The sequence below is a fragment of the Cryptomeria japonica genome, chromosome 5 (assembly GCF_030272615.1).
Source record: "Cryptomeria japonica chromosome 5, Sugi_1.0, whole genome shotgun sequence".
In the NCBI taxonomy this organism is placed as follows: Eukaryota; Viridiplantae; Streptophyta; class Pinopsida; order Cupressales; family Cupressaceae; genus Cryptomeria; species Cryptomeria japonica.
In genome coordinates, this window is record NC_081409.1 from 682,259,025 (window position 1) to 682,271,604 (window position 12,580).

Here is a 12,580-nt window from a genome sequence, read left to right on the forward strand (position 1 = left end):
CACCAAACTATACTATTTATAAACTAAATAATTATATTAAAATATTCCTCAAAATAAATCCAAAACTAAATCTTAATTTTTTATTTATTTTTCTAAACCTAACTCCTTGTTACTCTCCCCTAATTATTCGACCATGTTTCTAATCAGATAGACCATATTTGATTCTTAATTTGGCAGCTTATGAGGCAGTCCTAGGTCATTGCACATGCTTATGACCCCGAAGACCAAATTATAAAATTTGTACTCCCTGATTGTGCACGTGGTTTGAAAGTTTATGTGTGCTTTTTGGTTCAGCCCACGAGAAGATTTAAGAAATTTAAATGATCTATATAAGAAAGCCCTTCCAGCCTACACTGCAAGTATTTCCTAGCTAGAGTAAATGAAAGTTGTGGCTGTTGGAAAACATTGATATTGAAGTGATTCTCAATTGAATCTAACTGTTTTTTGGTTCACCCTAGATAGTTTTTAAGTCCAAATCAACTATGGAAGCAGATTCACAGAACTGGATTTTAATGGTCACTGCTAGAGCTCCTACTAATATAGCAGTGATTAAGTATTGGGGCAAAAGAGATGAAAAATTGATCCTTCCTATCAATGATAGCATCAGTGTGACCTTGGATCCCGAGCATCTGTCAGCTACTACTACTGTTGCAGTCAGCCCATCATTCACATCTGATAGAATGTGGCTCAATGGCAAGGTAAGTGCTTATAGGCCTTAAACTGAAGCATTTGGTTGCTGGTCTTTGTTTTGGGGATTAATTGTTATTCGTTGGGTGTTTCTTGAGGACTCAAAAACCATTTAGTTTGATGTCAAGGATATAGATTTGTTGTTGAGCTACCCTCTGGACCAGCCAAACACAGTTGGAATGGAATGGACCGAGTAATTTAAAATTTGGGTATTTTTTAGGCATTGTAAAATCAGTTTATTTTTATAGTTTTTCGCTTGGTAATGTTTGAGCCAGGATATGAATTGCTTTCAAAGTGACCTTAAGATTTATAAATATGGGTCACGACAGATTCCCAATTTTTTTTCAAAATTCAATTAAAATTTATCCAAATTTAATTTTATTTGATCAAAATCACCTAAATGGAACCCTTCATTCAGCAAATCTCGTTTAACTTTTGGGTGCTGCAAAAAAGTCACTCAGCTGTTAAAATGAGAGAGGGAGGTGCCGTATTTCTCTTGTGGGTGCTGCAAAACAGACTCTCAGATGTTAACCTCAGGGAGGGAAGTGACTGTTCTTCTCTTGTAGGTGATGCGAAACAGATCTTAAAAAGAGGGAGGAAGGGGCAGTTTTGCATCATTAAGTTGTTCTTATCTTTTCTGTTTTAGTGTATTTTTTAATTGAGTGGCTAGAATTCCGAGTGAAGTAAATTCGGACTTGCTAAGGCTAACTCGGTTTGGGACTCAGCAAGTTTTCTTCAGTGCCATACGGTAATAGTTGTAATTACATCATAGCCTGATCACATATCCACTGGAATTATGGGATGCCTCATAACTGCGAGGGATTTGAATCCATCAAAGTTTTCAATTAGTATCTTCAATTACCATTACACTACAAACCCTTATTACACAGAAAACCAGTTTTGCCGCTGAGAAATATATGAAATATTCGGGAAGTGTTTTTGCACTGAATTTACTTGATCTTTTTCATTTCTGTTTTGTTTGATTTCCGTTTTGAATTTTGAAGCCCCTTGCAGATTCCCATTGATTTGTCTAGGGTGTAGTATGAGAGGAAAAAATTAAAAACAATTGGGTGATCGAGAAACATCTGTTGTTCTTTTGGGTTTATTGGCGAGGCCTTTAAAAACCATGTGGGTGAGTTTATACATATATAATGTTGGATATTAAGGTTTACATGAACAAAGTCACGTTAGTGACTTGTTTATCTTTGTTGTCTAATAATTAATTGGCTACAATCCTGTAGGATGGCAGTTTGGGAAGTTATATTTGAAAGGCTTTATATAAGTCATATTATAACACGTTCTAAAATGAAATCTCGATAATATTATTATCATTTTATGTTTAATACTGTGCAAATGTGGATGCTCTTGATTTTCCAACATGGTATCAGAGCTTGGGAAACATTTGGTGAAGGACAATCATTTGTATTGGTGATAAAGTAGCAGTCATGAAAGAATACAGAAACCAGGATATGAGTGGAAGAAACCCTTTGAAAACAATCATTTATGAGAGGCCCGTCTTTTGAATTTAAAATAATGGCATTTGATAACAGTAAGAAGGAAGTTTGAAGTTTGACAAGTTACATTTTCAAAACTTGTTTTTTGTTTGCTGCCATACAATTCAATAAGTTTGATGGATAGGAGGATTCAATAAGTTTAATGCATAAGAGGATATAATAATTTGTTTAGGACAGTCCTTAAAAAAGGGCCACAACTTACATTTTCAAAAACCTTTTTTTTTTGTTTGCTGCCAAACAATTCAATAAGTTTGATCAACAAGTTTAATGCATAAGAGGATTTAATAATTTGTTTAGAACAATCCTAAAAATAGGGCCGGCCGATCATTCTGACGTGGAAAAATTAGTTGGCAAATAGCTCAAAACTGATTATAAGGTTTGAAAGGGACATTTCAAGTTGTACATTTTAAGGTGATAAGGTTGACTTCAAATTGCTGGAATACTTTTCAGTTTGTAATATTTTTTTAAGATTGAGATTCCTTTAGACGAATATTCTTGGTTCAACTTTCATATTTGGAATTTTTTTTAGATGCAATAATTTATTGTATTGGCATAAAAGATACGATTAAGCCAAACCTATTATTGGTCTTGCCCTTTCTGGTTTACATCATGTAGATTCAGACAAATCATAAACAAAAATTTGCAATAATTTTAATAAAATGTTTGGAGCAAAAGTAGTTAATGCAAAGTCTTCCCTGCAACTTCAACTATTCAGATTCAAAATGGAAGATAGAATCACTATGTCAAACCACATAAAAAAATTGAGGTCTTTCATTAGACAATTAGCAGAAGTCAAGGTTCTAGTAGATGATGATGATGATGATGCTAAGGCAATTTTGTTAAATAATTTGCCTTCAAAGCACAATAATGTTCTTTTTACACTTAGTCAAATGACTTTTCAAACCCTAAGAAGATATGATTTCAGCCCTTTTAGTAGAAGAAAAGAGAACAAATACAAAAGATACATAAGTTGATTTTCAACATGAGAATGTGTTATATTTACGAAACAATAATAAAAAGGGGGAAATTGAATGTTATTACTATAAGAAAAAGGGTCACACAACTTGGACTCGTAAAACTTGAGCCAGTGATGTTCTTAAGGGAAGCTCAAACACAAATCATATGATGTTAATTTAGCATGTGTTGACACTTGAGCCAATGATGTTCTTAAGGTAAAGCTCAAAGGCAAATCATATGATGTTAACTTCCCATTTATCGAGGACAATGTTGAGGATGAGGATCCACTAGATGATGCTTTTGTTGAAAATTATTATTTTGAAGATATTAAGGATGGATACATATTTTGAGCCTTCACAATTGGAGGCTGGAGGCATCAGATTTTGGAGGATTTTCATCATCTCAAGCTAGCTTCTTGCTCAAATATGGTGCTTTGTAATATATGTTTTTGTTTCCCTTTTTGATGCTGACAGAATTGAAGAGTGCATATATTGTGAAAAGACAAGTAGGAATCTGGTGAACTTAATATGAATAGTTGCCAAGATAGTTCAGGAGTTTGTGGAATTATATATCCTTCTGAGGGTCATGAGACAACTTGATGGAACAATGGATTGCTGTCCGATAATTTGGGGGATTTGTGATTTGGGAGCTCAGAGAGGTGGTAATCTAGGAACTTGAGAATTTAGCTTGGGAGCTACACCCTTCTAAGGGTTATGAGGCAGTTTGATGGAGTTACACATGGTTAAGGATTCTAAAACTTCTAAAAATATGTATTTGTTTGTTTCAATGAGCATGTTTAGCTGTGTGAAATGTAAAAGTTAAGGGGAACAGTGTTGGAATATTAAGGTTTATTTAATTAAATCACTTTAGTGACTTGTTTATTTTTGTTGTTTAATAATTGTTTACATTCAAGATGGCAGTTTGGGAAGATATATCTGAAAGGCTTTATAAAAGCCATATTGTAACACATTCCAAAATGAACTCTTAATAATATTATTATCATTTTATGTTTAATACTGTGCAAATGTAGATGTTCTTGATTTTCCAATATATGATTCATTTTTTTGGTCAATTGCAGGAGGTCTCTCTTGCTAGTGAGAGATATCAGAATTGCCTGAGAGAAATTAGGTCTCGAGGAAAAGATGTAGTAGATGAGAAGAATGGGAATATAATCAAGAAAGAAGATTGGCAAAAGCTTCACTTGCACATTGCATCGCATAATAATTTCCCAACTGCTGCCGGCTTGGCCTCTTCAGCTGCTGGATTTGCTTGTCTAGGTTTAAATTTTTTTTTAATTATTGATTATGATTATATATGAGTGTTACATACTCAGCCTCTGCCCTGCAAACTTTTGTCTTACAAGTGTTTGTTGCTGGCTCTGTTGCAGTTTATGGCCTTGCAAAATTAATGGACATTGAGGAAAGATATCAGGGCGAACTTTCAGCTATAGCTCGGTCAGTACACAAGAGTAGTTAATTTTTAATATTCATTAAAAGTTTAAAGCAAAGTGTTTAACACAAGAAAGGTACAGATAGAAGCATCACTATAATCAGTTCAGCATCACTGTATTAGCCTAAAACAGAACTAGAAATAATAAACTATTCCATGCAGAGTCTATAAAAAACCTTTACATCTTCAAGCGCATCTTCCTTTGGTTCTGTAACAGGTACTTCCAGTGGAGGTACCAGTGGTGTTAGGTTGAGTCAATATATCTTTGCTACCCAGTAGAAACTCCCTTACTAACCCCTAGTGACACTTTGAACTTTAGAAAACATCCCATGTATAACATGTTTGAAAACTATATATTTTAAGCAGTCCTCATTAAACTGTTGAGCAAGGCTGCATTGAAAAGCAATAGCACTGACAAACCTTTAGTGACTGGTCCAAGAGGGGCCAGTAGCTCAGTGGTAGAGCACTCCAGCAGCATATGGAAGGTCCTAGGTTCGAGTCCTAGCTGGTCCATGTCTCAACATGGTATCAGAGCCAGGTCCAGGCTAGGAGCCCCAAGCACACAAGAGGTGTGGCTTAAGGGGGGGTGTTGGTGTTGGAAATAAGCCACACCCGGACCAACGATGGACTGGTCCAAGAGGGGCCAGTAGCTCAGTGGTAGAGCACTCCAGCAGCATATGGAAGGTCCTAGGTTCGAGTCCTAGCTGGTCCATGTCTCAACAATATCATGTGTCCAGAGATAAAGATTTGATTATCTGGAAATTTATTATGGAAATAGCCATAAATGCCCTGACATAAAGGTAAAATATGTGGACTGTGAGAAGTTAGAACTTAAATCTATTTTTGCACACAATGTCATTATTGATAGTTAAGATTGACCTTCAACAAGTTCTTGTGGTTCTTCAACATGTAGATCTAACATTGGATTAAATTGCAGTCAAGGTTCTGGAAGTGCTTGCCGCAGCCTTTATGGTGGATTTGTTAAGTGGATCATGGGAAAGGTAATTTGCAACATCCTAGATGGACTCCTTTGAAAGAGCTGGACCTGTTTTTGGGTTTTTCAAATTTGTCTGTAACTAATGTATCCTGGACGAAGAAAAATTATTCTCTGCATCTTTTTGACACATGACTGCTAAAGAACATCAGAATGCTTCTTAGTATCTTTTGTCATTGATTGAAGACGTTTTGGATCACACTCTGTTATCCATCGACACTGCTTTTCTTCATCTTGATATGAATCATGGAGTCTGAACAAAAATGTCTCTAATTGATGCCAAAAGTTACTACACAGCTAAATCCAGAAGCATTGTGGTGTTCTCTATCATGGACTGTAGACTCTTAATGATGGCTGTTAAGTTTGTGAGAAAATGTTCTTGTTGTCGTTATCATTTGGCTAATATTTGTACAATATTCATTTATAGGAAAAGGATGGAAGTGACAGTGTTGCTGTTCAACTTGCAAATGAGAAACATTGGGAGGAGCTTGTCGTTTTGGTTGCCGTGGTATGTGTGATGGACAACATTGATTGCCCTTTAAATTTTTTTCTTGGAAATAATTTCTATATGAGGATATCTTTCCAATCCTCCTGTTTTTTTTATTTATTTCTGATTGGTTAATTTCTTCTCACTGGTTGTCCTTCGAATTGGATGCCACAATTGAAAGGTTTCTCCTGTCAAATTCACTCAAGGCTTGCACATGGCCTCATCTACTGGGGTATGCTACACCCATCATTGGATGTGGTAGTTTACCCAATTCAAAATTCAACATTTGCATCTCTTGAGTGTTTGAACATGGGTCTCTATTAAGTAAGCCTTGATGATTTTACCACTTGAGCACATCCTATATGATAAATGCTTTGAATTCTCATCCAAATTATTCTCTATGTAGGAATGAAAACACGATACATTGGGAAAATAATTGTATATTATGTAACATTCCATAGCTTCTTGGCAGCTAACTATAGAATGACAGAAAACAGTCAATTCCTAAGTGAGAAGGATGTGGGAATATTTTATGCTTCCAACATTGCATTATAATTGTAGCAATGAACGTTAATAAATTTTACAAGATGGGATGCTGAGCACATTGCTACAATTATTAGAACATTTGAGTTGTAAAAACTGGGCTATTTCTTGCACAAATGTAGATCATATATGCAGATTTCAATTATGATTTCAAATCTGCATCTAAGGTTAGTGGTCAACTTCGGATATGACATAGTCTGCATCTAAGCTAATTCATTGAATAAATTATAAAGGTTTCCTGAAAAAAACTGCTCATGGAGAAAAGATTCCTTATGAAGGAAAACAATACCAGCACTTCAGAAAGGAGATCTGTATAAGTGGATCTAGAAAGTTGTCAGCCAAAAGAAATGGAAAAACAACCAGAGTAACCTTATGAGAAACCAGTGTGAAGAAACCTACAAAACCAAAGGCCTATCAAAATAATCAAGACTGGCAGGCAGGAACTTGTATTGCTCCCTGATAGTTTTTGTCCTCGTGATGATTAATATCCATGCGTCTCCAAACACAGCAGCTGAAACACCACTTCCAGCCCACAAGAGCAAATGGTTTGTTTGCAATATTCAAAAATATGATATCCTTTCTTCTTTTCCTAGCACTACTTATTATCTTCAATTTAGAAGATTCAAAATTGATGGGAATCAGCTCCACAATTTGTGGTTTCTAATCAACAAGAATTCCCCATAATTTGCTGGTAGCTAACTGATAAATCAGTCCCTCAAATTAAGGCAGTCAACTGTTAGGCTAACTTGGCAGCTAACTGACAAGAGTGAGACCTACTCAGCTTTTTAATCCACTATTCAAGTATCCTAACTAAAAGTCCTAGCTGCTGCTCATCTGGAAGACATAAAGACACAGCTACCTTATTAAAAAGACAAATTGAATTCCAATGGAAAACTTAATCCTATCTAAATGCTGACAAACTCAGTGCTGTGGCTAAATAAACAAGGGGACATTGCAGAGAGAAGCAGAAACCTGCATTTGGACCTGCCAACAAGGTCCTGGAAGCAAACGTCAGTAGCATAGAGGGTCAATGGAGGAGCAACAGTAAAAAATCATCACTCTCCTATTCGTAAATAATATGTTGTGTGGAAAGTGTTGCACACATTTTTTTAGAATTCTATTTGTATGATATTCTGTACATTCAAATATTGCATAACATATGGTCTGTTAACAGGAATGCTTACAAATATCTAGGACTAATTTTAATTTCAAGTCTTTTTAAGCTTACAACATTCATTAGGATGTAGCTAATTCGAACTTTCATGAGCCAAAACTTTTGTACAAACACTTTGCCTTGCAATGACTAGACATCAGTGATGCCGTTTTTCAAAACATTCTAAGCATGGTATTTTACTATGGAAAATTTTGAATGCATTGGCTGTTAAATAAATTCATAAAGTTGCTGTTTTTATATGCTGATGTAAATTTGCTCATTTGCCTTATGTCGTAGACTGTAAGAATAAATTATTGGATTTTACCTATCTTTGAAACCGAAATCTTATCTTTAGGTCCTATCTTGTTAATGTGTATCTTGGCAAGACAAATAACAGTATGCATTGAGGAAGCTTGTTTAATGTTCCTTTCCTATATATTTTAATAAATCCAAATATAGCTATTTGTAACCCAATATAATAGAAGAAGAATGTGGCTAAGTTTAAAAGATTTTTCAACTGACTTTTGATAACTAGGGCATTTGTCTTTATTAAAGACTGAAGAGCAAAGGGTCCAAGGTCATGCTATTTCTATTGTTATATAATTCTACAACTTTTGAATGACAGGTAAGTTCACGTCAGAAGGAAACAAGCAGCACAACTGGCATGCGTGAAAGTGTTGAGACCAGTGAACTTATTCACCATAGATCACAAGTAATAGCCATTGTAGTTGTGCTATGAGATTGGTGGAATTCTTGCATGGCATATTCATAAAACTGATATTTTAAATTAAGCATGCCTCTGATCATTTGTTAATGAATTTTGTTAAAAGGATTTTATTTGATCAATAGCAGCACCAATCTTTACCTGTATTTCCAAAATATATTTGCTGTAGTATGTTTTCTCATTCTTTCTAGTAATATGGTGCTAATAGGAAGTGGTTCCAAAGCGCATTGTGAAAATGGAAGAGGCCATTGCAAAGCATGATTTTCAATCCTTTGCAAGGATCGCTTGTGCAGATAGTAATCAATTCCATGCTGTGTGTCTTGATACATCTCCTCCAATATTTTACATGAATGACACATCACACAGGCATGTTTAGTTTTGCCCCTTTTTCTATTGTGATATCACTAGTGTTTTTTAGGGAGTGTCTTGAAGAAGCTACATTTTTCTATATTCAGTTAATATGGAAGCATGTCTGAGATGCCCATGAATTTTTGTTGTTGTTGCAGGATCATAAACTCTCTTGAAAGATGGAATCGTTTTGAAGGAACTCCACAGGTACATCTTTATAATTTCTTCCCTCTACTTTATCTCATTGACAGGAAATACATCTCTGTGAAAGAAATTAAGAAAATGAATATTGATTTTTGTTGAGATTCAAAGCAATTACTGTTGAGACATGTGATTGCTCTTTAGTATGTATGCCAGTTTTGAGATGATGGGAACCTTTTCTATTTCTCATCTCAACTACATACCATAGCTTAATGGCTAGTAGTTTGGGCACAAAAGAACAAATGTTCTTGACACATAAGTTCACACTATCTTGTAGCAATAAAGATGTTTCCCAATCAAGACCGACTGTTCTCCGCTACTAAAAACCTTGAATGTATGCTTCAACCTTATTAACATATCTTATCATAGGACCTGCACCTTGTTAGAATATTTTGAAGCATACAATGACAATTGGCAAGTGCTAGGAAATAAGTTTCTGTACATCAGGTTCTGTGGCTGACTCTTTCATAAGTTGTAAATTCTACAGGTCTGATTCCTTTTCGGGGAAGGGTATGATTGCAAATTAATGCTACATTTTAAGGTTATGATTTATGTGTCAACTGCTTTGTGACGTTTCTTCAGTGTTTCTCTGATTTTTGGGGATGGCAAAAAGTTTTTTGATTTTGGAGACAGACAGTTGGGGCCTGGGAGAGGGCAAATAAAAAAAATGAAATTAATATTTAAATTAAAAACTTGGAAATAATTTAGAAGTACCTAAAAATTACACAAAAAAAAACTTTAAAAACTAAAACAAGACAGATTTAAAAAAACATAAATGTGTAAATACATAGACTAAAAATATAAACATCAGCCCACTAAACTTATATTACTGTTTAACTCTTGAAGCCTTCTTTACAATTGAAAGGATTCAATTAGGATCTTGGGAAGTTAACTCTCTTGGTGTAAGTTTGAATGACCCAATACATTTCCTTCAGAAAGCATAGGAAAAGGATCTTTTTTGGGGGGGCAGCCTCTTGTTGTTGCTTCATATTGTATGCTATAATTCTAGAGGATGAACTTAAAGATCTAAACCTGGGGAACTTAGATCTGTTCAAAATGACAGGGCAAGACTTGAAAACAAGTTGTAGGCAATTACAGGCCAACTGGCAATCTGTAGAATCAAGGAGGGTACCTCAAAAGATCTTTATATGACAATTAAAGAGAAACGCAAAACAAGGAGATCACACAGTTTAGCTACACCCTTTGTATAAGGTTATCCCAAAGAATTGTCATTGAGCACTCCGTACACTAGCTAATTGGTTTTGTGGACCCAGTGATCACTTATTAGCAGTTTAATGTCAGGTTGATGAGTGAAGGCTGTCAAAATATGTTGTAGAGGTAAGTGTTACTGGTTTATGGCATATGCAAACTAGTAGGACACTATCTAAGCTAATCCTACGGACAACATATAATGTATGTTAGACTAAGCTACCAATGCCATTTAGGATAGGTGCTTCCAAGTTTCAAGTAACATGGCTCGGTGACATCTAGCATGTTCAACAGCTTCTAATGTTGTTTTTGAAGTAAAACATGCAGGAAAGCATTTAAGACCATTAATTATTTTATTTATTTTACTTGGAAAGGATTTGAGGTTTGTTAAATAAGTTAGTAATTTTGCTAACAAATTTTGTTGTTTGTTGTGCAGTTCTCTTGATGGTTAATACATTTTCTGGTTTTTGTAGGTTGCATATACTTTTGATGCTGGTCCAAATGCGGTAATGTTTGTACCTAATAGGAAAGTTGCAGGTTGCCTACTTAAGCGACTGCTATACTATTTTCCTCCAGATTCAAGCAAATCATTATCAAGGTTCCTTGTTTATCCTAATACTTGCTTTGCTTTCTTGTGGGAGTTACTTGATGGGTTTCTTACATTTTAGCTTTTTAACAATCTTTTTATTTATTTCTGTTTTCGCTCAACTATTCAACTGATTCCATGTTTTTCCTCTTAAATCCCTTCGTTTCTTCTTGGTGATATTGACTTATTTATTTTATCTTGAACAGTTATGTGATAGGTGACACATCAATACTAGGAGAAATTGGTTTGAAGTCAATGGTAGATATTGAATCACTGACTGCTCCTCCAGAGCTTCAGAAAGGAAGCAGCCATTCGACATATCCGGGTGTGATTGATTACTTCATCTGTACACGACCTGGAAAAGGCCCCATTTTATTTAGAAACGAAGATCAAGCTCTCCTTAACCCCAAAACAGGGTTTCCTCTTGAGAGTAGTTGAAACTGTCTTTTCTCTTATTGCTTCAAGGTCATTTCTCATTGGTGATAAATTCCATCCTCTGTTATTTTGTTGTAATATTTCTTTGGCTTTTACCTCCTTAAAAGCCTTATGAGGTCCTTTTATGGAATTTTAGAGCAGATACATTGTCTTAAAATAATTGATTTTAGTAAGATATTAGTTTATGCCATGAAGTTTCTAGTCAGATGTTTTTTCCATTTATGTTTACCAGTACACAAATTCAACTTTGAAAAGAATTTAAGAATTGTATCTGGAAATCTGATGAATAAAAGATTCACCATTTTATATTGTCATACAATCTGCTTTGAAATCTAAAATTTCATACCATAAAAAATGCAGTACAAACCTTGATTCAGAGTTATTATTGGGCAAAAGGCTGCAGAGTTGCTGGAAACGTTCCTTCCCCTGCCTAGATATGTGTCCGTGTACTGGATGCCGATATAATACTCCTGGATACATGGATACGGTATCTAAATGCATCCATAATACATATACAAGTCCATGTCCAAAATGTTTGGACACAGTGCCGCATCATTTGCAGCTGTATACAATTTAATTAAAGGAATGGGACATTAAAAATAAATTGTACACACACGCACACACACAAATTACTAAAAGAGACAAATACATTATAGCAAAATAAATATTATAAACTAAAAATATAAAAATCAAAATATATGTTTGTAGTGCTATGTTCTATAATTTTAGATGTATAAGTGACTGAACATATTCGTATTGTTATAATAGTTGTATCCAGCTGCAGCTGCATCCGTATTAGGGGCTCTTAAAATTTTATTGCATCAGTATCTGATATTATATCTGTACCTGATAATATGTCCGTTTCCATGCAACTGTGGCCGAAAAGCACCACTAACATATAGATATAACGAAACAAAGTGTTTTTTTGATAAATAAGCACTATCATAGTTGATTCTTGCTGATTACATTGGACTCCTTTGTAATTATAGATCTGCAAACAATGCAACATAATGAAAGGATTATTGTTGATGTGGTCCTATGCTACACTGCTTCTGCACATGTAAACTTGGGCACATGTTCACTTCATGCCTAAGTTTACATTGATGGTGTGGTGTATTTTGACTATCACTTAGTTTGCTTGATCTTACACCAAACTTGATATTGTTGTTTACCACTAGGTTTGGGAATACAAGATCACCAAGTTCATTTCAGTAACTCAGTAATTTGGAACTTTTGTTTTTGCGACCAAGATTTATCTCTTCCATCAAATTCACCCGGGATCTGCTTTTGGCC

At 34.9% G+C, this 12,580-nt stretch overlaps 1 protein-coding gene across 1 annotated transcript; it reads left to right on the forward strand.

Annotated features, from left to right (window-relative positions):
* Positions 1-208: 208 nt before the first annotated feature.
* On the forward strand, positions 209-11,477 carry LOC131040727 (diphosphomevalonate decarboxylase MVD2, peroxisomal). The gene is made up of 10 exons (XM_057973674.2): positions 209-698; positions 4,237-4,435; positions 4,546-4,612; positions 5,545-5,608; positions 6,029-6,109; positions 8,410-8,496; positions 8,717-8,874; positions 9,015-9,063; positions 10,740-10,864; positions 11,059-11,477. Exons 1-10 carry the CDS (start codon positions 483-485, stop codon positions 11,288-11,290), a joined length of 1,278 nt encoding a protein of 425 aa, XP_057829657.2. The 5' UTR covers positions 209-482; the 3' UTR covers positions 11,291-11,477.
* Positions 11,478-12,580: the final 1,103 nt, after the last annotated feature.